The 23,860-nt window shown below is 44.0% G+C and overlaps 1 protein-coding gene and 1 long non-coding RNA gene across 2 annotated transcripts; one reads left to right on the top strand and one right to left on the bottom strand.

The window, feature by feature from the left end:
- Positions 1-1,472: 1,472 nt before the first annotated feature.
- On the bottom strand, positions 1,473-4,866 carry LOC125523476 (uncharacterized). Its single transcript, XR_015611005.1, has 3 exons — positions 4,693-4,866; positions 2,803-2,895; positions 1,473-2,713 (listed from the first exon to the last, which is right to left on the bottom strand). It is a non-coding gene; the product is annotated as an uncharacterized LOC125523476 (long non-coding RNA).
- A 2,088-nt stretch (positions 4,867-6,954) lies between these two features.
- On the top strand, positions 6,955-9,838 carry LOC125522954 (uncharacterized). The gene is made up of 4 exons (XM_048687996.2): positions 6,955-7,439; positions 7,593-7,782; positions 8,317-8,532; positions 9,347-9,838. The coding sequence occupies exons 1-4, from the start codon at positions 7,021-7,023 to the stop codon at positions 9,575-9,577; spliced, it is 1,056 nt and encodes a 351-aa protein (XP_048543953.2). The 5' UTR covers positions 6,955-7,020; the 3' UTR covers positions 9,578-9,838.
- Positions 9,839-23,860: the final 14,022 nt, after the last annotated feature.

The raw sequence follows: 23,860 nt of genomic DNA, 5'->3' as shown, positions 1-23,860 counted from the left end.
ATGTCTCTCGACGCCGCACCCTCCGGCAAAACAAATCCCACCCGCTAGTTGCGAGCAAAACTAGAAGACATGTCATTGCACGCGTAGTGTGGTACATGCAACTAGAAGACATGCATTTGCGTGCCTAGTGTGGGACATGAAGTTGGCACCTCTCCCCATACAAACAAGAAATTGAAGTCGAGTTGCAACCAAGTTATAAGGCATGCAATTGCGACCAAGTTAGAAGACATGCAGTTTCGTGCCTCCTGTGGGACATGCAACTGGGCCCCATGTCTCTCGATGCCTGCCCATCCGACAAAACAAAAGGTCCCCCCCCCCCCCGAGTTGCAACCAAGTTAAAAGACATGCAGTTGTGTTCCTAGTGTGGGACATGCAACTGGGCCCCATGCCTCTCGACCCCGCACCCCTTCGACAAAACAAAGACACCCCCCCCCAGTTGCGACCAAACTAGAAGACATGCAGTTGCGTGCCCATTGTGGGCCATGCAAACTGGTGCCTCTCCCCATACAAACAAAAAATGGAAGTCGAGTTGCAACCAATTTATAAGGCATGCAGTTACGACCAAACTAAAAGACATGCAGCTGCATGCCTAGTGTGGGACATGCAACTGGGCCCCATGCCTCTCGATGCCGCCCCCTCCAACAAAACAAAGGCCCCTCCCCCAGTTGCGACCAAACAAGAAGACATGTAGTTGCGTGCCCATTGTGGGACATGCAGCTGGTGCCTCTCCCTGTACAAACAAGAAATGAAAGTCGAGTTAAAACCAAGTTATAAGGTTTGCAGTTGCGACCAAGTTAGCAGACATGTAGTTTCGTGCCTCCTGTGGGACATGCAACTGGGCCCCATGTCTCTCGATGTCAGTCCATCCAACAAAACAAAAGCACCCCCCCCCCCCCCGAGTTGCGACCAAGTTAGAAGACATGCAGTTGCGTTCCTAGTGTGGGACATGCTACTGGGCCCCATGTCTCTCGACGCAGCCCCCTCCGACAAAACAAATACCCCCCCCCCCAGTTGCGACCAAACTAGAAGGCATGCAACTGCGTGCCCATTATGGGACATGCAGCTGGTGACTCTCCCCGTACAAACAAGAAATGGAAGTCGAGTTGCAACCAACTTATAAGGCATGCAGTTGCAACCAAGTTAGAAGACATGTAGTTCCGTGCCTCCTGTGGGACATGCAGCTGGGCCCCATGTCTTTCGATGCCGGCCCATCCGACCAAATAAAAGCCCCCCCCCCCCCAGTTGGGACCAAGTTAGAAGACATGCAACTACGTTCCTAGTGTGGGACATGCAACTTGCCCGATCTCTCTCGACGCCACTCCCTCCGACAAAACAAAGGTCCCCCCTAGTTGCGGCTAAACTAGAAGACATGCAGTGGCGTGCCTGGTGTGGGACATGCAACTGGGCCCCATGCCTCTCGACGCTGCCCCCTTCCGACAAAACAAAGACTCCCCCCAGTTGCGACCAAACTAGAAGACATGAAGTTGCGTGCGCATTGTTGGACATGCAAACTGGTGCCTCTCCCATACAAACAAGAAATGGAAGTCGGGTTGCAACCAATTTATAAGGCATGCAGTTGCGACCAAACTAAAAGACATGAAGTTGCATGCCTAGTGTGGGACATGCAAATGGGCCCCATGCCTCTCGACGCCGGCCCCTCCGACGAAACAAAGACCCCCCTAGTTGCGACCAAACTAGAAGACATGCAGTTGCTGCCAAACACAATGCGGCCATCATCAGCAGTTTTGTATGAGATTTTTTTTGAATCTCCCACCACCCACACAAATACCGACCAACCCCCTGTTCTTCAAACGGCGTGGCAGTAGCAACTTTCTTGGGTATTTTCTATGCATCATGGAAAAAACACACAAAAAAGAGACAATTATGTGAGTGTTTTATCAAAACCATGAAACTTTCTTTGGTCTTTGAATCATTTCAAAGAAAAGGGTAAAAAACAATTTAGATTTTTTACTTGAAAAGCATACTGAAAAAAATTGAGCATGAATACATGTTCAAACATACTTGCAGATACTAAAAACTCCTGCAAAAAAGTCTTATATTTTTAATTATGCAATTTCCAGCTCAGAAATCATATTACCCCGCCCCTTCTCTTTCCTAGGAATAAGATTTGCATTATGTGTTTAGATATATATACTTGTAGCATACCCATAAAAAAGAACTAAAAGAGAAAAAAGGAAAAAAGAGATACATACCATCATGCCCAAACGAATGTCTATCCTTGTGAGGCGGTGAAAGAAAGGAAACCCGATGAAATCATCACTGAGAGGCAGCGGCCCTTGTAGCTGAAAACCCTCTGTCTCATTAAGCAGAAGCACCATAGTGCGAACAATGCCTTCACCACCATCGCTTGAAGCTTCTCCATCCTCATCATCTGAATATGAATCTTCAATGGGATCACCCTCTTCCATAGGTTGTTCATCTTCGGAGCCGTTGCCCACCTGGATCACACAAATAGCTGCCCTAGGCGAAGGTTCATCCAGGAAGAACACCACCATCTGACCCTTCCCCAGCTTGTTGTCATCATAGAACTTCCTCGAACCTCTCCCATACATAGCGCTCTTTGTACGACCCTTGTAACACTTTACAGTGTATGTCCGTTGGTTTGCCACAAACATCACCCTCTCTCCTGTCACATTGTTGAAACGGGCCCTTTCATTGCAAGGCACAACCTGATTTGAACACACACAAAAAACTAAAAAATACAAAAAGTTAGGAGTGACGTCACGACAAAAGTTATGAGTATTATGATGACATTAGTACAAAAAGTTAGGAGTGAGTTACCCCTGCATTGTTGGACTCCTCCCATGCAAACATGCTGAAACCACTTCCCTTGCTCTCATAGTTGCAATGGTTGAAACAAACTCCACAAACCTCCTGTGCACATCCAAAAAGGAAGCAAAAAATAAAATAAATTAGAATGTATAACTCACTAAAAATAACTCACTAAACAAACTCCACCATGTATTCATGCAGCTTTATGATTGTGAAAAAGCCCAAAAACTATGCTTACCAGATGGTACAACCAAAAAAATTACATATAAAAAATTACTTCTGCTGTAAAAGACTAGTGGTTCAGTTTTGGGAAAAGAGAGAACGAAAAGTATTGATGTACATGTGGTTACTATTACACTCTTCTGAAATAGGAAATACAAACAAAAAGAAGTTTTCAAATAGCTTCACACAGGGCCCATCAGGTTCCTAAAGTTAAATCCCTGCCCACCCAAATGACAAAATCTTGCTTTTTAATACGTTTTTATGACTAAAATTAATTCACAGAATGATGCTAATCCAGGCTAAGATGTTTCATTTTTTGCCACTCGACAGATCAGAAAGTACTCCTGTGAGGTCATGAGTCTAAACTCTGAACTAAAAGTACCTACATAGAAATTGGTGGTGCTACTAGTACTACCTCCAGTAAAAAAAAATACAAAAAGGTACTAATCACTCTGTTATAGCTACTTGGCTTTACTGCTAGTTCTAATCAGTGCCACATAAGTAACTAGGTTGCCCTTGAAAAATCTAAAAAAAAAAGAGAAAGACGGCACCACATACGCTGCTAGCGGATTTGAATCAATCAACTGATCGTTAGTTGACTATCTATGATAGATCCTAGTGGATTTGATCAAGCAAACTTGGTGCTAACTTTGCACGTGCATATTTGGATCAGGTGCTCTAACACTGCACAAAAGTGAAAAGTGTACAAAGACATACAATGTTAGGCTCAAGTGCTACAAAAAATCAGCAAAAAATGCAATAAAAAAATACAAGAGGCTATGAAGATATAAAACAGCACTAGCAATATGCCTATACTAACTACCACTGGAAGTGACACTATGAACATAGAAAATGGTAAAATGAAACTATGGTTAGTAAGATGAACATACCAACAAGTCTGAAACTATATTCAGTCGTATGAACGTACCACTGCAAGTTTGAAACTATGTTCAGCAAAACAAACATACCACTGAAAGTCTGAAACTATGTTATGTACCACTGAAATTCTAAATCTTAACTATGGACATGGCAATCATCTATCATGAAAATGTACAAAAAAGCTATGAAAGTCTGAAAGTCTGAAACTACTAGTCAACTGAAACTACTAGTCACTGAAAGTCTGAAACTACTAGTCCACTGAAACTACTAGTCACTGAAAGTCTGAAACTACTAGTCCACTGAAACTACTAGTCACTGAAAATCCTTTATGAACGTATCACTGGAGTCTGAAACTACTGGTCAACTTCCTCCGGTGAAAAAAGATACATCATCCTCTACTTTCACTGGGAATGATTTTGCATTCTATTGACAAACAAAAACAAAAATACAAAAATCTTAATGATAGAAACGCTATAAACAAAAACAAAAAATCATGTAGATTACTTTAATCAAACAAGTATCCATGAAAAAAGAAAAAGGGATCTACATTATATGCATACATGCAAACCCTACATATACCACTAAAATTCAGCATGCATCTTGATACACACGAACACAAAAGAAAAATGAAAAAAAAATCTAATAAAAATACAAGTGCTACACACTGGGGGGCGATTCTCAACTTGAAACTACTATGCCGTATTACTTGATACAAAAAAACCTACAGCCCCACTCAGATCTATTGGGGGTGCGTGCAAACAAAAAGAAAAAAACACAAGCAAAGCTTCTGGGACTCACTTGACCAGATGCACCGGCCATCCTTCTCTCTGTCTGGTAGTGCAGGAGCGGTCGGATCTGAAGGTCAAAGAACCCCTCCGGGAACACCAAGCACTTGTACAGATTTGGGAGAGGGAGAAAATGGAGAGAGTGGAAAGGATAGAGATGAAATGACTGCTCGCTCCCCTCCTCATAATTACCCCGGTGCCCGCTCCCCTTCCCTTCCAGCGGCCCGAGAAGAAAAAAAAAACAACGGAAGAAGCCCATCCCGAGACAAACTGCCCAGCCCACAAAATCACAAACGCTCGCCCGCGGCCAAGCTTCGACGTAAAAAAGGAAACGGGCCGGTCCGCGTCTTAGACAGGCCGAAAAAGGACACAAAAGCGACCAACGCGAATCTACAAGCAAGAAACAGATCGGACGGCTAACCAGTCGACTGAGACTTCGTGAAATCTCAGTCGACTAATTTTTAGCAGCGCCGTATCGGTAATGTTGTATTTTTGTTAACAGCTAGCACGTTAAAGCATCTTTTTTAGAAAAGGAAATATATTAATATCACATCTTCTACATCGACTAATGCATATAGCTATTCTTTATTGCAAGCACAAAGCTCCTTAGATGTATCTTAACCTTGGATCGATGTTACACAACAAGCCGTACTAAATGTCATTCTTATTAGGAACTACCTGTAGCAGTACAATTTTCGTAGTAATATAACCTCTCGTAATCAACCGCTTGATAGACGCACAATACCAGGTGAATGGTCCCAGTTGTGAAGATAAAGTTCCCTCAGCCACCTCGCTGTTGACACACTCAGCACACACGGGCACTGTAAGCTCTGAGTATGTTTGTCTCCTAGTCTCCTTTAATCAAAGATGGAGATCAAAGGGAGAGAAAGATATTTCTTCTACGCACGTTGGAGTCCGAATCGTCAAGAGCATATGCTGAGCAGTGCGTTCCTGTGCTCGCACACAGCCAATACACAAGCAGCCAGACACGCACAGAGGCACATGCATGCACGCGCACGCTGCACCGAGCACGCGAGCTGTCGCGCTTGTCCTCTCCTGCCGTGTTGCACGAGCACCTTTTACTTAGAGCACCAGTGACCAACCTCCAGCAGAGCTAAGCACGCCAAATGCATGTGTATTATTGAATCTTTCATGTGAATTTTTTATATGAATCCGTATTTCGAAACGTTGCAGTATCCCTGTCCAATTGATAACTATCATACACGCACTCTAAAATTAATGACCGCATGTATGTTACTATAAATTGACTATTTGCATGGTACAGTCTCTTGACCTACCGAGTTTTTCTTTCTGTGTGTTCTAGTAGACTTAGAGAGAGCAGAGAGGTAGAGAAGGCAACCAGAGAGATTTGAGAAAGAGCGTCTGTGCACGGAGCCGCCATTGTGCGTATAAAAAGAAGAGGAACATTGTATTGTCGGCAGAACGAGTTAGAACTCACCTACCGCGGCCTTGGATTCCAGAAATCACATGTAGAAATCAGCATGCCTAGTGCTGCCGTGTCTGCTGTAATAGACTGAAGCGGGAATCACGCAGTGCTTTAATCAGTGTCGTCTGCGTAGGAATTAGTACACAAGAGACCTTTGTGCCGAGGCAGCGCATGAACGTCCCAGTGCACAAGAGAGCTACCTGGTGCACTGCGTAGGAATCAGTAAGATACCCTAAGAAGGGTAGTTTGAGAACTCTCATATTTTATCGTAATCGTTTGTGGGCGGTTTGAAAGTCGCCATTAAAGATGTCCTAAGAAGTGTAGTTTGAAAACTCTCACATTACATTGCTTGGGAGGGTCTGGGCAACATATTTTATCATAACCTCTCTGGCCTCATGCAAAAGCGTTGAAGTGAAGTGTCTAAGTCAGCTGGTTTTTAAAGAGCAACTTGTACACGAATAGACTGTTGCAGCATATCCAAAAAGGGGGTAACTATGACCGACTGTCCATCACTCACACGTCCATACGCCGGCTCTCTGGTCTGCCATACGCAGCCACAGATGCTCGTGGCGCGCCTGCGCCGGCGCCGGAGTCCGACAACGACGTCCTGGACCAGTTTGCGATGAGGGCGTCGGCGGCCTCCCTGGGGCTGTAGACGTCCCACCACACATGGCGCTCCGGCGTGTCGCACGCCATCTCCTTGCTGACGCACCCCCTCCGTCGCCCACAAGGGGCCCAGCCCGCAGCACGCCTCCCTCGTGTTTGAGCTAGCTTGCAGTTCCACCCGGGGCTATAAATAGGACTACGTACGCACCTGGTTTTATCAGCTTCCATAGAAAGACAACTTACACAAGTTGAGTCAAGTACCGCGCCGCCACCACTAGCTAGCAAGCAATGGCCACACCCACCGATGAACCCACCATCACCATGGAGACCTGCGGCGACGTCTCCGACGACCCCACCATGGAGACCATCGGTGTCCTCTCCGATGTTCCCATTGTGAGCAAAAGCCTCCCTATAGGCGCCGTCTCCGCCAATTTCAAGGTCATTCGTGGCTTCGGTGGAATCGCGGAGAACGCCAAGGTGAACGTCGACAGGCTGTATCTGCGCCAGATCATGACGGGCTGGGACGCGAATCAGTCGGATGTGATAAAGCCCAATGCCGTAACTGGGCTAGGTAAAACTGCTGTGAACAACTGGGGGATCTATGACGGCCCTGGCCCCAAGGCGAAACTGGTTGCCAAAACGCACGGCATGCACACATTTGCCGGCAAATGGAGCAATTGGTTCACCCTGGTGTTTGTGGTCGAGAGGTACGTAGAGTAACTATTATTGTTTTGTTCCACGGTTTTTGTTTTACATGTAAGGCCAATAATACATGAGAGTCTACCGGGCATGAAACCACTGCTGAGAATGACCTAATTATTATCTAGGAGCAAAAACGATTATATATATTGTGCATGCAGGTTCGAAGCGTCCACTCTTCAGGTTATGGGAGCTAATGATGAGGATGAGGCAGATAATGAGTGGGCCATTGTAGGTGGGACCGGTGAATTCGCGATGGCTCGCGGTATCATCCAGAGAAGAGTATATAGTGTAACAGACAGTACATTAACACATGCGCTTACTATTGAATTCTTCTGCCGCATGAAGGAGGTAAACCTGTAATTAATTTCAGGTCGCCCTCTTTGCATCATATATTCTAGCTCATTGTTGAATTTCTTCTCGTTATCTGATCACTTTGCATTACATATGCAGTAAAATACTTATCATTTCTTTTCTGTTATTTCGAATCGAGCTCATTGTTGGAATATGTTATACACTGGGGACCCCTACTATCATGTCAGTCTCAATTACATAGCCTAGTAGTAGGTCTTGTAAAATCATATTTGGACGGCCATTTTTAGCCTGTAAATACAAACCCCACCAAGGGTCCATTTGTTGCTCCTAGTAGTATTTTTTTGTAAATACAAACCATGGTATTTTCTGTAAATACAAACCCTACCGTGAGACATAAAGAGACCTGGTCTCCCAACTCCCCCTGTAAAAGGGGTTGAGGGAGGAGAGGTTGAGGACTCTTCGTTTTTGCCCTATGACTCTGTTTGGCTCTCTTCTTTATTCCTTCACTCTCTCATTTTGTTGGGCTAAACCAACAATCATGAATCATGATGCATGGTCCTTCATATTCAGGTCGTCCCTGCACCTACAAAGAGAGGAACAGTTGGTGGAAATAAAGGCTCCCTGCTTTGGGAAATGGAAGGCAAATCCCAACGTCTAGAAAATGTAACAATCTACCATGTAGGTGCCGTTGAAGGGTTCCAATTTTCCTACGTTGATGAAGACGGGAAAATCCGCACCACTGGTACTTGGGGTCGAGTACATCTTGATCCTTTGCGCAAGACGGAAGTGAGTAGATTTCATATTTTACCATGCATGTGGGGTGTGGTTGTTTTGCAAATCATGTTAGTTTATGCCTGGCTTCAAACTAACCTAAACTTGGCATTGATTTACCGAAAATATTATCAAGCAGTAAGACTCCAAATATAGGTATATATATATAGTGTAATGAAAATATATATTACCTGCAAAATCGTACTCGCTACGTTTTTTACATGTCGTATTAGTTTTGTTATAAGTCAAACATTTGTATATTTGACTATATAGATTCATAACATATATAAGATTTTTCTTTTAGATTTACTTTGAAAATACTTTTATAGTATATAATTCATATATATGTTGCGAAACTATAAGGATGTTTCGAAAATCATTAGATGGTTATTAATGTTTGACTTAAAGCACTGCGACCTATGAAATAAAAGAACAGAGAGAGTACATATACTTGCTTATTTAGTAGTATGATATAATATAATATGTTTTTATATAAATTAAGATAGTTTGACCTAACATTATTTTAGAATTATATCTTTTTGGGAGGTATGGAGTTTGCAGCTATATATATCTTTTGTTCTGCCCATAGTTTTAAATAGCCGGCTATAGCCCCGCTATAGCCTTGCTATAGCCTTTTCAGCACGGTGCCGCTAAATGGTTTCATGTACAAACATCCCGCTATAGCCTACTATAGCCCGCTATAGCTGATTTTGAGGTCCGCCGCTATTTGGCATAGCCCGTTATTTAAAACATTGGTTCTGCCACCTAATTAATAAATACTTGATGATACATCGTTTTTCATCTTAACTAATTATGTGCTGTTTTACAGATAAAGTTTGGTCCATCAGAGTTTGTGAAAAAGATCAATGGGGCTCAGAGAGGCGGGGGCTGGCTATCAAAATTTGAGATCGTCACCACCCACAAAACGTATGGTCCTTTTGGAAGTGACATCGGCACTCCACATTTCAGCTATACCGTGCCGGAGGACGAGACCGTGGTGGGCTTCTTCGCAAACACTGATAACGTTTTCGTCACATCAATTGGTGTTTACACCATCTAAATCATTCAGTATCCGACCCTGCTGCAGCCTGCAGCTACCTGCATGTTCCTTTTAATCATCAGGGTGTTTGATTTCTTCCCGTTTCCGCTGTTCCAGCAATAAGATGGCTAGCTAACAAGGGTGTGTCCCCCTTGTCTATGCCTATTGCATTGTGATCTTTCATAATCAAATCGGTCGTGTAACATCTTTTTATTTCTCTTTCGCAATGTTCAATGATGTTTCCAGAGATTGTTTACTTCGGAATAAAACAGATCGTATTGATATGATAGTAAAGTAGAATGAGTAATCACGTTCATGTATTTCCATATCCATATAGCATCAGCCAATCCGCGTCTTCCCAAGCGTCCTTGTTGCTGTTTATTAGGTATGGTCGCCCTAACGGTGCTACGCCGTGTGCACCTCTATCACTGTATCACTGCTATTTATGGCGATTGACCCATGGTCTCGTGCTAGTCCACAGCCGCCCTGTTGCCAATACCCGCCAGTCCAGTTATGCTACACTTACATGCAGTTTTTAACAGACTTAGGCTTACGGAGAGGGGTGTCATTAAAAGATTGGATGGAATGGAGCCCCACCCCAGGATTTCAGGGGAGTGGGATGAATTAGTCGCCGCCACCTCCGTCCGTAGGTGTGTTTCCGTGAGTGATGCCCGCCAGTCTCATCTTACGGTTTCTGCTCCAACATTCAGCATCGTGTGTGTCCCACCGTAATAGAACTAGCCCAAAATATGCAGACACGCCAAGTGTCTCACTGTGCGTCCCCTGCACTAAGGTCGGGGCTTCTCTCTACAACTCCAGGCAGCTTCATCTTTCTCTTCTTCTACATGGCTACATCTATGCACGCTGTGTACCACAAGAGATATAGTAGCGCATTGACGTGTCTGGCACACTCAAATAGCTCATATATATATAATATGAATTATTTTTAATAGCATTACATTTTAGCACACAACTCATAGTGTGGATATATAGCCTCGAGTGAGTACGTGACAACCTCACATGATTTTAGAATATGTACATGACACCTCTTGATCATGAGATAGCTTTTCTCTCTCTCTTATTAATAAATTTGGCAAAGCCCTTTGTCATACGCACGATCAAGCAAGGGCCCAGGAGGGCCGGCAGGGCGCCGTCAGTGCAGCTGCCGCCGACGTCAAGCTGTCTTATCGAGTCTTATTAGATTACGAAAGAGTTAAGAGATTGAGTTTGCTTTGTTAGGAAGGAGAATACAAATCCTATAAGGATATACGTGGTTGCTTAGAGGCTAAGTCTCCTAGGACTATAAATACAATGGGCCATGTAATTGTTCAATCTTTAAGAAAAAAAGAAGTCGAAAGACTCTTGCCCCCCGCTCTCAAGCTCTCTCGCGCGCCGCCTCCTCTCTCTCTCCTCCCTTGCGCCGCCGCCCCTGCCCCGCAAACCCTATTACATTTGGTGCTCGGAGCCACGTTACGATCAACTACATGGAGGACCTCCACGCCGCCCTCGCCAGTTGGGAAAAGAAATTCATGAATTTTTTTTCCCTTACCATCGGAACGCAACATATCCAGATCTCTCCACCATCAAGAGGGAGAACATCAACCAGGAAATCGCCGATCCTCGCATGGAACAGCTCACCCTCGAGGAGAAGCTAGCACGCGTCTGCGACAACATCATCACCGACACCGCAGGCATCGAGCAAGCCCACCCCTATAGCACCGACATCACCACGGTCCAAGCCAGATTGGATCTGGACGCAGTCAACGACGACGATAGTCTTGCTACGGAGATACAGCAAGCAATGATTGCAACCAACAAATCCTCCGTCAACAGCACGATGAAGGAATCCCCTCCATCGTGCACCACAGAAATCATCAAGAAGGCGTCGCACAACTTCCTTAGAGCACCACCAGTACTATAGCTGCTTTTGCTACTTTGCTCAAATCAGACCGTCGACAACGGCTATCCCCCGGTCATCATCTTCAAGCCGGCCTTGGACGATGACAGAAACAGCCCGCAACCACCCAATGTTCACCTCAACAGAAAGATGCATATCCCAAGGAGATCCCAACATCAACACTACTATCAGTCAATTGGGACAAGAGGTAATAAACTATTACACTACCCGAGATTCCGCCTCATCATCCGACAGGAGATCCCATGGCACGCCGAGATACAACACCACAACCGCCCATGCCGCCGTCTACCGGTGAATGATTTGCTTGTCAGGGGTGAATGATAGAGTTACTCAGCTTGTCACTGCCGTCCACTGCACATTCAAGCCCTCAGCAAAATCATGAGAAATAGAAAATGGGTGATTTCGCCCGGGCGCTACATGAGAATGCTTGGGCGCAGGATGTGGACCCAAAAGTCAACACCGCTACTCTGCATGAATATCTTACATTGTGGACTTGGACTACTGGAATAGAACTTGATCAGACACGACAAGATGAGGTATTGTGCTCCAGGGAGACAAGTGGCACCTTCACCACGAGATCAGCCTATGCAGCAAAGTATTGGGGTAGTGAAGTAGACCCAACGGCCGAGTTCACTTGGAAAGCTAGATCCCGTTAAATTGCCGTTTTTCGCATGGCTGGCCCTGCAGAATAGGTGGTGACCTCCGTCCGTGTTGCGCGGAGAGGACTTGATCATCGGGTCCAACGCCCGTTGTGTAACCAGGAGGAGGAAAGCATAGACCACCTACTTATATGCTGCGTTTTTGCGAGACAGATTTGGGCAGCGATATTCCAGGCCCTGGGCAAGCCAGACTGGGTGCCGACAACGAACGACACTCTCTCGGGATGATGCTTTAGCAAAAGCACCAATGGGACACACAAGAGAATGCTCAATGCTCTACATATTCTAGTCATGTGGGAGATATGGAAGCATCGCAATGCAATTGTGTTCAAGAGAGCTATGCCATCGATGAACTATCACTAGTAGAAAACGGCCATTTGTCCCGGTTCGTAAGGCCCATTTGTCCCGGTTGGGGAACCGGGACTAAAGGGTCGTTACTAAAGTCCTAAACCTTTATTCCCGGTTCTTACACCAACCGGGACAGATGGGTCTCCACGTGGCCGCTGCTGCTTGCCCTGACAGGGGGGCCTTTTGTCCCGGTTGGTACCACCAACTGGGACCAATAAGCTACCACGCGTCAGCATTTTAGGGGCTAGGGTTTTTGTTTTTTTTCTGAAAGGGGGGAGTTTCGGGGTTTTGGGGGGTTTTGTATGGTTAATTTTGGGGGGTTTCATATATTGTGTTAGGTAGCTAATTAATTAATAGAGATAAGTGTCATCTCTCATCTCCGTGCTTGGTTGACGCTAGCTAGTAAGCAAATGAAGGAAAGCATTAAGTACAGAAGTTCGTCATGAACATATTCATAAAGAGAGAAGTGATATCGACCTCTCCTTCTCCGAGAGATTGGTCGAACAACAAGTTTTCGTATATCTATCCGACGCTACTGGCTACATATATACAATATTAAGATCTCATACAATATAATCCCCTAATTATATATGAACTCATCTTCCAGATGGTATTCTCCGGCTTTATTGATGACGTGGTCAAGAAAGAATCCCGCCACTTCCTCTTGAATTGCTTTGATGCGATCTTATGGTAGGAGTTCATTACGCATCTGCCACATCTAATTTAAAGAAGGGAGTCAATACATATATATGAATGAAACTTAACACAAATGATGGTAATATAATGAAATTGTGAATATTATTGCTTACGCACATCGATTTGTCTTTTAGAGTAGCCCCGGGTTTTTTTGCAAGTCGCATTGTAGATGAACTCGCAAACGTAGTATCCATAATAATCATTCCCTTATTCCTGCCACAAGCACTTTATGAGAAATAGCGAGGTCAATCAAACTGATAATGAAGCATTATAAATGGCATTGATGAAAGTAGCTAGAATCAACGGGATCGAGATGCGCGGAATTAGCTAGCTAGTACTAGTTACTTTCGGGTATGTCCATCCCAGCTCCGTCGGCAGTCCCGGAGATTGTGCGGTGAATACTTTCCAAACACTGCGAGACAAAGAAAACAATTACTTGATATCAAGAAATGAACAAAAAGTTGCTGATATGGTGCGATAATGATCGATTAAACTTACTTCTCGAGCATTTTAGTCATGTCCGCATAGGTCTCGGGAGATTTTCTTCTCGAGTCTAAGCCAGTTACTAGTCCCTGCTCAAGCTTAATCTCCAGGAGAATATAGTGGAAGCTGCGTACGCATGCATAACTCATCAATTACATTACTATAACCTCGAGTAATAAGGGAAACCGAATATGAACAAGACAGTAACACTCACTTGAAGTTGTAAGGAAAGAGTATTTTATTTTTGTTTTGATTTACTACCAACGATTGGGGCAAGTTGGCCTCGGTTGCTTTGGCATCAAATTTAACCGTATATTCATCTATTAGATTTGTGTTAATGAACCCAATATCATAGATTTCTGCTTTTCTACACTCGACGATATTCAATCTTCAAAATATAGTGAGGATAATTACAAATAAATGCAATGAAAGAGCTGAGCTATACATATAGAGACTTAATGACAGAAGTAGTACTTACAGACAGTGGCAAGTGACCGTTAATTTATCGAGGGCCTTTTGATTGAACCACCGGAATAACTCCTCAAATGAAACAAACAACAGTTCAATTCCAATGAGGTCGTGCTCCTCTTTAACTCTTAGCGTCAAAGTATTCTTCCCCCAGACTCGCTGCATGTTTTCATGTACCAATCATGGAATCTTCGAATCATCGTTGTCAGAATAGTTCCATCTCTGATGAGAGGCTTCCCGTACTGGTATTTGTGTTCGTCCACCTCCACTATATCAAAATTTGCATCGTCGGGCGGGTAATCTCCAAGATTGGTATAATCGGGCACCATCCTCGGATCATTAGCAACGATATCGCTAGACACCTTGAGCAGGGGGCACGATTGGTTCGCTTGTTCGCCGACCTGGGCAATTTTTTTCCCAGCTCGTCGTTCTACTCACCTTCGATATCTGATAATACTTCCCGACTACTCCGCTTCGATAAATGACTTTCCAATCATGAGCTCATAGTTGGTTTTCGGCGGAGACGGTGGTGGTTTCTTCAGGGCATCGAGTGTGCGCTTTGCTTTCACCGGATCTACCTTGTCCTCCGGAGGTGGATGTTTCTTTGCTTTCACTGCTTCAAAGAAGTCCCTCACTTCGGCTTCCATGATCTTCTTGTTTTCCTCCACAGACCTCTCGTATGGTAACTTCTCTAGAGGCTTTAGAGATGGACCGAAACTTAATTGCCTCCCACCTCTGGTTGTACTGCTAGATGCCAGAGCAGACGGAGCGGCTGCGGCTGTCTTCTTTGCTTGATTACGAGGCAGAGGAGAACGAGTACGACGCGCCGGAGCAGCCGGAGCGGCGGCGGGTCTCTTCCACCCTTGCTGACGAGGCGGAGAAGGAGGAGGCTGGCCGCTCGGGCGCACCGGCGCAGGCGGAGAAGGAGGCGAAGTGCCTCCACGCGCTGGAGAAGGAGGCAGAGTGCCCTGATCACTCACTGGAGGAGGAGGCGGAGGAGGAGGCGGAGTTTCCTGACTCGTCGGAGGAGGAGCAGGAGGAGGAGGCGGAGTGCCCTGACTCGCCGGAGGAGGAGGAGGAGGCGAAGGAGGAGGTGGAGTGCCCTGACTTGTCGGAGGAGTAGGAGGAGGCGGAGTGCCTTGACTTGCCGGAGGCGGAGGAGGAGGCGGAGTGCCCTGACTCGCCGGAGGAGGAGGAAGAGGCGGAGGCGTCTAGTTCGGAAGGTCGATGAGCTCCTTCTGCCATAGGCATGGAGTCTTCAGAGCTGAATCCAGCCGAGTCTCCCCTTCACCGGTAGGATGGTCAAACTAGAGGTCCTCAAATCCCTCCGTTATTTCGTCCACCATCACCCTAGCATATCAGTCTAAAATTGGACGGTAGTGAAAAGTTGCGTCGGGTTCATGAGGTCGAATAGAGCCGACAACCGCCTTGACTTTAAAGTTCTGCCATTGTGTCATAAGGTGGCAATTTTGAGACTCCGTGATAGCATCCACGGGGTAGCTAGCAGGAGCCGTGAAGACATGCTCCAGCTGAAGCAGTTCGGTGGAAGCCACGCTGCTTCTCCACTGAGATGGCGGGGTAGCTTCGGCAGGTCGCTTGCTGCGAATTGCTGCTCGTTCCTCTATTGCTTGTACCCTTGCGTGCAGCGCCTGCAGTTGGGTCTGCTCCACTTTCTTCCTCCTCTTCTGGCATTTGTAACCGCCCGCGTCCAGAAACCCAGCCTTCCACGGAATGGAGCCTGGCGTGCCTCGTGTCCGTCCAGGGTGCTTAGGATTCCCGAGGACCATTGTGAGCTCGTCATTCTCTCTGTCTGGAATGAACATCCCGTCCTGCGCTGCGGCGATATAGTACTTAAGCTTCGTGACGGGTATTCGCATTTGCTCTTTCGTCCAAACGCACTTCCCTGTTACAGGGTCCAAGCTTCCGCCAACCCCGAAGAACTAAGTCCGGCAACGGTCTGGCCAGTTCAATGTCTCTGGTTCGACCCCTTTATCAAGCAGGTCATTCTCATCCTTGGCCCACAACAGCCGGGCTTTGAGGTAGCCACCTGACCCCGTGTGATGATGATGCTCCTTCTTCACAGCATTTATCTTGTTTCTCACTAACATCTACTTACTCTTCTCCGATGTCTTGTGGGCCTCAAATTCGTCCCAGTGATCTCTGATCTTCTCATACCGGCAGGTGAATTCTGGTGTCTCTTCTTTGTCGACAAACGTTGTTTTCAGCTCATTCTTCCACCTCCTGAATAGTTTTGCCATCTTCGTAAGAGCATGAGACTTGATCAATTGCTCTTTAACTGGCTTCTCCGGATCCTCCTGTGGCGGTAGGGTGAAATTTGCCTTCAACCCGGTCCAAAGATCATCTTTCTGCATATCGTTGACATAAGAGACCTCAGGGTCTTCCTTCTTAGGCTTCAACCATTGCTGGATGCTGATCGGGATCTTGTCCCTAAAAAGAACCCCGCACTGAGTAGCTAATGCTTCCTTTGTCCAGATGGGTTCAATCGGTTGGCCATCGCGCGTGATTGCTGTGATCGTGAACCTTTCATCCGGGCGCAACTTTTTCTTCGGGCCTCGTTTCTTTACCGAAGTTGTGCTCGATCCGGAGGGCTAGAAAAGGAAGAAAGACGAGAGTTAATATGTGTACATACCAAAAGAATGAATGCATCAATTAGCTAGTCAGTATATATATATACCTTGCCGGACTCTGTTCGGTCACCAGAGCCGTCATCACGGTCTCCTTCTTGCACCGGCATTCAGTCACCGGAGCCATCATAATCATGAATTTCCTCCTCCATTGTTCAATCACTGTAGCATGCTTTTTCAACCTGTCCTTCCAGACCATCATTGTCGTTAAGATACGACATGACATCACCTCCGGCTAAGATTATGCCCCCAACACCTGTTCTGCTGCCTCGTCTCGTCCGTGCTCCATTGTTTCTGCAAATATTACAACATGGCAATTATTATACAAACATGACAGCAGGTGGATATATTAGTGGCAAACATAGACCTAGCTACCTAATGATAACAAGGAATCATATTAGTGGCCTCGACGCTTCTCTAGGGTTTGGGGTGGCCTCGGCAACGCTTCTAGGGTTTGGATCAACCTGTGCACATCCATAATGGGGGCATTCTTGATAAATCTGGACCCTCGACCCCTGGATGACCCCCGACCCTCGACCCCTTCATGTCACTGATACGTCCATTTTGCATCATGCTTTTATATCGATATTTATTGCATTATGGGCTGTTATTACACATTATGTCACAATACTTATGTCTATTCTCTCTTATTTTACAAGGTTTATATAAGGAGGGATAATGCCGACAGCTGGAATTCTGGGCTGAAAAAGGAGCAAATATTAGAGACCTATTCTGCACAACTCCAAAAGTCTTGAAACTCCACGGAAGTTATTTTTGGAAATAATAAAAAATATTGAGCGAAGAAAATATCAGAGGGGGCCCACACCCTGGCCACGAGGGTGGGGGTGTGCCCTACCCCCTTGGGCGCGCCCCCTGCCTCGTGGGCCCCCTGGTGGCTCTCCGGTGCCCATCTTCTGCTATATGAAGTCTTTCGTCCGAAGAAAAATCATAAGCAAGCTTTTGGGAAGGAACTCCGCCGCCACGAGGCAGAACCTTGGCGGAACCAATCTAGGGCTCCGGCAGAGCTGTTCTGCCGGGGACACTTCCCTCCGGGAGGGAGAAATCATCGCCATCGTCATCACCAACGCTCCTCTGATCGGGAGGGGGCCAATCTCCATCAAAATCTTCACCAGCACCATCTCCTCTAAAACCCTAGTTCATCTCTGGTATCCAATCTTTGTCTCTAAGCCTGGGATTGGTACCTGTAGGTTGCTAGTAGTGTTGATTACTCCTTGTAGTTGATGCTAGTTGGTTTATTTGGTGAAATATCATATGTTCAGATCCATTATGCATATTAATACCCCTCTGATTATGAACATGAATGTGCTTTGTGAGTAGTTACGTTTGTTCCTGAGGACATGGGAGAAGTCTTGCTATTTTTAGTCATGTGAATTTGGTATTCGTTTGATATTTTGATGAGATGTATGTTGTCTCTCCTCTAGTGGTGTTATGTGAACGTCGACTACATGACACTTCACCATTGTTTGGGCCTAGAGGAAGGCATTAGGAAGTAATAAGTAGATGATGGGATGCTAGAGCGACAGAAGCTTAAACCCTAGTTTATGCTTTGCTTCGTAAGGGGCTGATTTGGATCCATATGTTTCATGCTATGGTTAGGTTTACCTTAATACTTCTTTTGTAGTTGCGGATGCTTGCAATAGGAGTTAAACATAAGTGGGATGCTTGTCCAAGTAAGGGCAGCACCCAATCACCGGTCCACCCACATATCAAATTATCAAAGTACCGAGCGCGAACGTGATAAAAACTAGCTTGACAATAATTCCCATGTGTCCTCGGGAGCGCTTTCCTCTATATAAGAAATTGTCCAGGCTTGTCCTTTTCTACAAAAAGGATTGGGCCACCTTGCTGCACTTTATTTAGCTTTATTACTTGTTACCCTTACAAATTATCTTATCACAAAACTACCTGTTACCTATAATTTCAGTGCTTGCAGAGAATACCTTGCTGAAAACCGCTTATCATTTCCTTCTGCTCCTCGTTGGGTTCGACACTCTTACTTATCAAAAGGACTACGATAGATCCCCGATACTTGTTGGTCATCAGTCACGTTTGTCTAGCGTCAAAGGATTCAACAAAACCATGTCTTCATCATTAGGCGAAAGTAACAGGTGCATGATGGTACAAAGTTCTGCAAAGATGTACTCGAACGGAGTCCCAGATAGGATAATTTGCTTTTTCATACAAAGTTTAGCAAGAGCCTTCTGAATATCGCTATTTGGAAGGCCTTTGCTGAAATTCATACAAAAAGGCAAATTATTCTATCCAAAACTCCGTTCCAAAACAACTTTGCACAACTTCGTATCATCACACCCCAGTTACTTCCGGCTAATGATGAAGCCATGGATTTCTTCAATACTTTGACACTAGGCAGCCTCTCGACCCCTCAGCGACCCTCGAACCCTCGGCGACCCCCACCCTCATGTCGAAGCTATCGGGGAGGGGGTATGTCGACCCCCCCCACCCTCATGTAAGAAGAGGAAAAAAGTCGAAGAAGAAAAAAGAGGAGAGGAAGAAAGGAATAGAGGAGATTCTCCTCCTCTTTTTTTTCTTCTTTTTTTTCTCTTCTTATTTTTTTCTCCTCTCCTCTTCTTCTCCTTTCTTCTTCTCCTTCTTCCTCTTCTTATTTTTTTTCTTATTTTCCTTCTTCTTCTTTTTTCAACTATAATGCACTATAAATCAACTAACCTAAAATGCACTAACCTAAATCAACATATGAAGAAGGAAATGTTATCGGAGAGGGGGTATATCGACCGCCCCCCCTCATGTATCCACATACATACATACATCCATGGATCATCATTTCTCATATATATATATCCATCTATAGCCACACACATATATAAATAGAAAAAATTCTATGAAAAAAATGCATAGATGATAAAATACATATATACTTGGTAAATATTCTATGAACATCATTTCTCATATATATATATATATATGGATCATACTTGCTCATATATCCATAGTCATATATAAAAACTTTCTATATATGAACAAAAAGACATTTTTGACATGCTGAAAAGAGACCTTTGGTCCCGGTTGGTGGCACGAACCGGGACCAAAGGGGGGTATTGGTCCCGGTTGGTGCTACGAACCAGGACCAAAGGGGGGTATTCGTACCGGTTCGTCCCACCAACCGGGACCAGAGGCTGTCACAGCAGTGGTGTGGTGGGAGTTTAGTCCCACCTCACTAGCTGAGAGAGCTCAGCACCTGTTTATAATATGCGTTGCGGCTCAGGTGCTGAGCTCCTCTCTAATATGCAGGCAGTACTTGCCTACCCTTGTCACTGCCATGTTGGGCTTATTGGGCCTGCGGGCCTGCATCCTGGTCCTTGTACAGATGGGTTTCTAGTCGTATGGAGGCCTTGTGGCCCAGTAGGCGGCATTTTTTTTAATTTTTTTCCAGTATTTTTTTGTTTTTCTGAATTATTTATTTTCTTTTAATTTTTACTTTATTTTTTTATTCTTTTTGCTTTTAGGTCAGAATAATTATAAACTTTCTGTTAGTGCCATTAGTTTCCAAATTAGAATTCTTTGAAATTTGTGTGAATCACTAGTTTGTAAATAACTTCACTATAAAAATATATTTTGAGTGATTCTTTTTCCTGCTATTTAATATTACTGCGTTTTATCAATATATTAAAAACTGATTTTGTATTTTAGTTTGTATCAAAAAAATTCTTTATGAAAATTATTTTTGCTACTAAAGTTTCTAACAAAAAATTCTTTATGATAATTCTTTCTGATTTTCATGTTTTCATAATTCTTTCATGCTTTTAGTTGCATAAGTTTTATATAATTTTAGTTTAAAAAATACTAGAGGTTTATAAAAGCTTTTTAGTTGATTCCTTTTGCTATTAGAGTTTTATAAAAACTTTTTAGTTGAATGTTTTTGCTAGTGAAGAATATTATAGTTTTGTTTTAGTTGATCATAACATAATATTTTAATTGATTATTTTAAGTTCATTATTTTTGCTATTAGTTCATTCTTTTGCACTAAATGACCCTGAAATTGAAAATCACTACAAACAAACTCTGAAAAGGTTGAAAGTTGGCATGGTATCATCATTTCACCCGCATAGCATGTGCTAAAAAGTTGAGAGGGTTACGGCAAAAACTAGATGCACTTCATGTACAAAACGGGCAATTTCTTTCGAAGTAGGTTTCGGACGAAAACTCATATGTTACAAAGGGATTTCATTTTTTGAACTTATTTGAACTTCAGAATTTTTGTGTGTTCAAAATGCACCATTCAAAGCCACATCATCAATTTTCAACCCTTTTTGACTTCATTTGTTATTTTTCGTGCATTTACTGTTTTTTTGAGCTAAATGACCCTGAAATTGAAAAGCACTACAAATGAACTCTAAAAAGCTTGAAAGTTAGCATGGTATCATCATTTCACCCACAAAGCATGTGCTAAAAAGTTGAGAGGGTGACGGGAAAAACTGGATGCATCTCGTGTACAAAATGGACAATCTCTTTCGAAGTATCAGGGTTTCGGACGAAAACTCATCTGCTACAAAGGGATTTCATTTTTTGAACCTATTTGAATTCCAAACATTTTATGTGTTCAAAATGCACCATTCAAAGTCACATGGATAGATAAGTGACCAAATTAATAGAAGTTTATCATCACATTATGTGTGTCAAAAACCATTACAGATTCACATGGATAGATAAGTGACCAAATTAATAGAAGTTCATCATCACATTAAAAACAAAGTACATACATAGTTCTCATTGAACAAAATATAGCTCTCCCGAGCATCTAGTTAAACCATATATTAAAACTATGTAAAACCTTTCAATGCAACAACAAATGCGATCATAATCACAACCAAGGTAAAAATTGATCCAACGGCATAATGATACCAAGCCTCGGTATGAATGGCATATTTTCTAATCTTTCTAATCTTCAACCGCATTGCATCCATCTTGATCTTGTGATCATCGACTACATCCGCAACATGCAACTCCAATATCATCTTCTCCTCCTCATTTTTTTTATTTTTCCTTTCAAGTAATTGTTTTCTTCTTCAACTAAATTTAACCTCTCTACAATAGGGTCGGTTGGAATTTCTGGTTCAACTACCTCCTACATAAATAAAATCTATGTCACATAGCTCAGCATATTTGTCATAAAGAATAAATGAACAAAATAGTTATAAAAAGATATTATATACCACATCTGAATCATAGACAGGACAAGGGCCGATGGGGGCGGATACCAAAACCATCGCACTATATAATAACAAGCAATAATAAAATTAAAAAAATTAGACAAGTATCTATCTAAAGTAAGAATTCTTTTCTTTCAGAAAGAAGATAAGAACGAGAGGCTCACCACGGTGGTGCCGACGACGAGATCGGCGCGGGCGATCGACGGCGGTGAAAACGGGGACGGGACGTGACGGACCGCTAAACGTATGCAAATATTGGGGAAAATGGAGCTTGGAGGTCGAGCTTCGAGAGGAGAAAGCTTAACTAGTGCGACTCGGGCATTTCATCGGACACCTCATGTGCATCGGAGGTGAGCTAGAGCACCCAAATGCCCTCTCCTCGCCGGCCAGAAAAAACAGAGCATTGTAGAGTGCTCTATTGCGGCGATGGGGTACATATAGGCAACTCATTTGTCCCGGTTCGTGGCTGGAACCGGGTCTAATGCTCCCCTTCTGTCCCGGTTCGAGCCACGAACCGGGATCAATGTATGTCAGCCAGGAGCGAGGCCCATTGGTCCCGGTTCGTACCAGGAACAGGGACAAATGTGTCCAGACGAACCGGGACCAATGCCCACGAGGCCCCGGCCGGCTCCTTGGGCTCACGAACCGGGACGTATGCCCCCATGGGTCCCGGTTCGTGACTGAACCAGGACTAATGGGCTGGCCAGGCCCCAACCAAAGCCCTGTTTTCTACTAGTGTATGTACTCCATAGGATCACGGAGGAGGGGCGCAATTTGAAACAAACGGGATTACTTAAAAGGAGACCTTAACGGCTTCTTCAACCACGTGGAACGACGGGCTAGTGCGGCAAGTTACCTTAGCAATAGAGGGTAGGGTGTTCAGGTGGTGATGTTTTGCATGTAAAATCATATAACAATATCGTGGAGGGGCTCTTCACCCCATTCCTTTTCTTAATATATAGTACGCACACTCGTGTTTATTGGAGGAAAACAAAATTGGTGATTTGGTTGTCACCGGCGAATGATAGAGTAACTCAGTTATTAATTTACTTGCTACTATATTGACGAAACATGTTAGCTATGAAGTTAAAACCCGATAGGAAGATGTGTACATGGTATATTGTTGATTGGAGTTGACAGGTTTGGTCCTAGTAGTGATGCTCGTCCTGTTTGTGTCGATTGAGGAATATTCATTGTAACACCCCTGGGGTTACGAACTTGTTTAGCACCACGCTTAAGTCTTAAGAGTAGTTAGCAAATAAGCTCATCACATTTTAAATTTATTTCGCGATAAAATAATAACCAGATTTTAGATGTCACTTTTGTAATTAAAAGAAATAAAGTTTATATTGTACATTAACTTATTCGAGGGCTTGATAATGCCTAATAAGAATTCTAACAAACAAATTGGGAATAGGTTGTTATTTGTTATGGCATGAAAAACAATTTCTATAACCAAAAATATAATGTAACCAATGTTTAGTGCTTAAATAAAGTTTTAGTACTACCTCCGTTTCAGTTTACAAGTCCTACGCGTATACCTAGGTTGCCAATTTTATCACCCTAATGTAAACTATATAACACAAAAATTATACCTTTTGAAAGTAGAAACTCCAAAGTTTATGTTGGTATATTTTTTGTAATATATGACTTGTATTAGGTTAGTCAAATTGAGGATCTAGGGGTACGCGCACGCCCTGTAAACTGAGAGAGAAATAGTACCAAATTGCATCGATGGATAGTTGGGAACCTCGGCTTTGGGGTTGTAGAAACGGTTGAAGTTCAGGCGAGACGTGTAGCTGTTTTTGCGTCGCTTTACAAACCCTACTTGGCACGTTCCTGTAGTCGGAGCCTTGGAAGCAGCGAGCCGCCTGCGCGAG

Source organism: Triticum urartu, chromosome 7A (genome assembly GCF_056163025.1).
Source record: "Triticum urartu cultivar PI428250 chromosome 7A, HENAU_Tu73, whole genome shotgun sequence".
In the NCBI taxonomy this organism is placed as follows: Eukaryota; Viridiplantae; Streptophyta; class Magnoliopsida; order Poales; family Poaceae; genus Triticum; species Triticum urartu.
The sequence above is the reverse complement of the archived record's forward strand: the minus strand, read 5'-3'. Positions and strand labels throughout refer to the sequence as shown.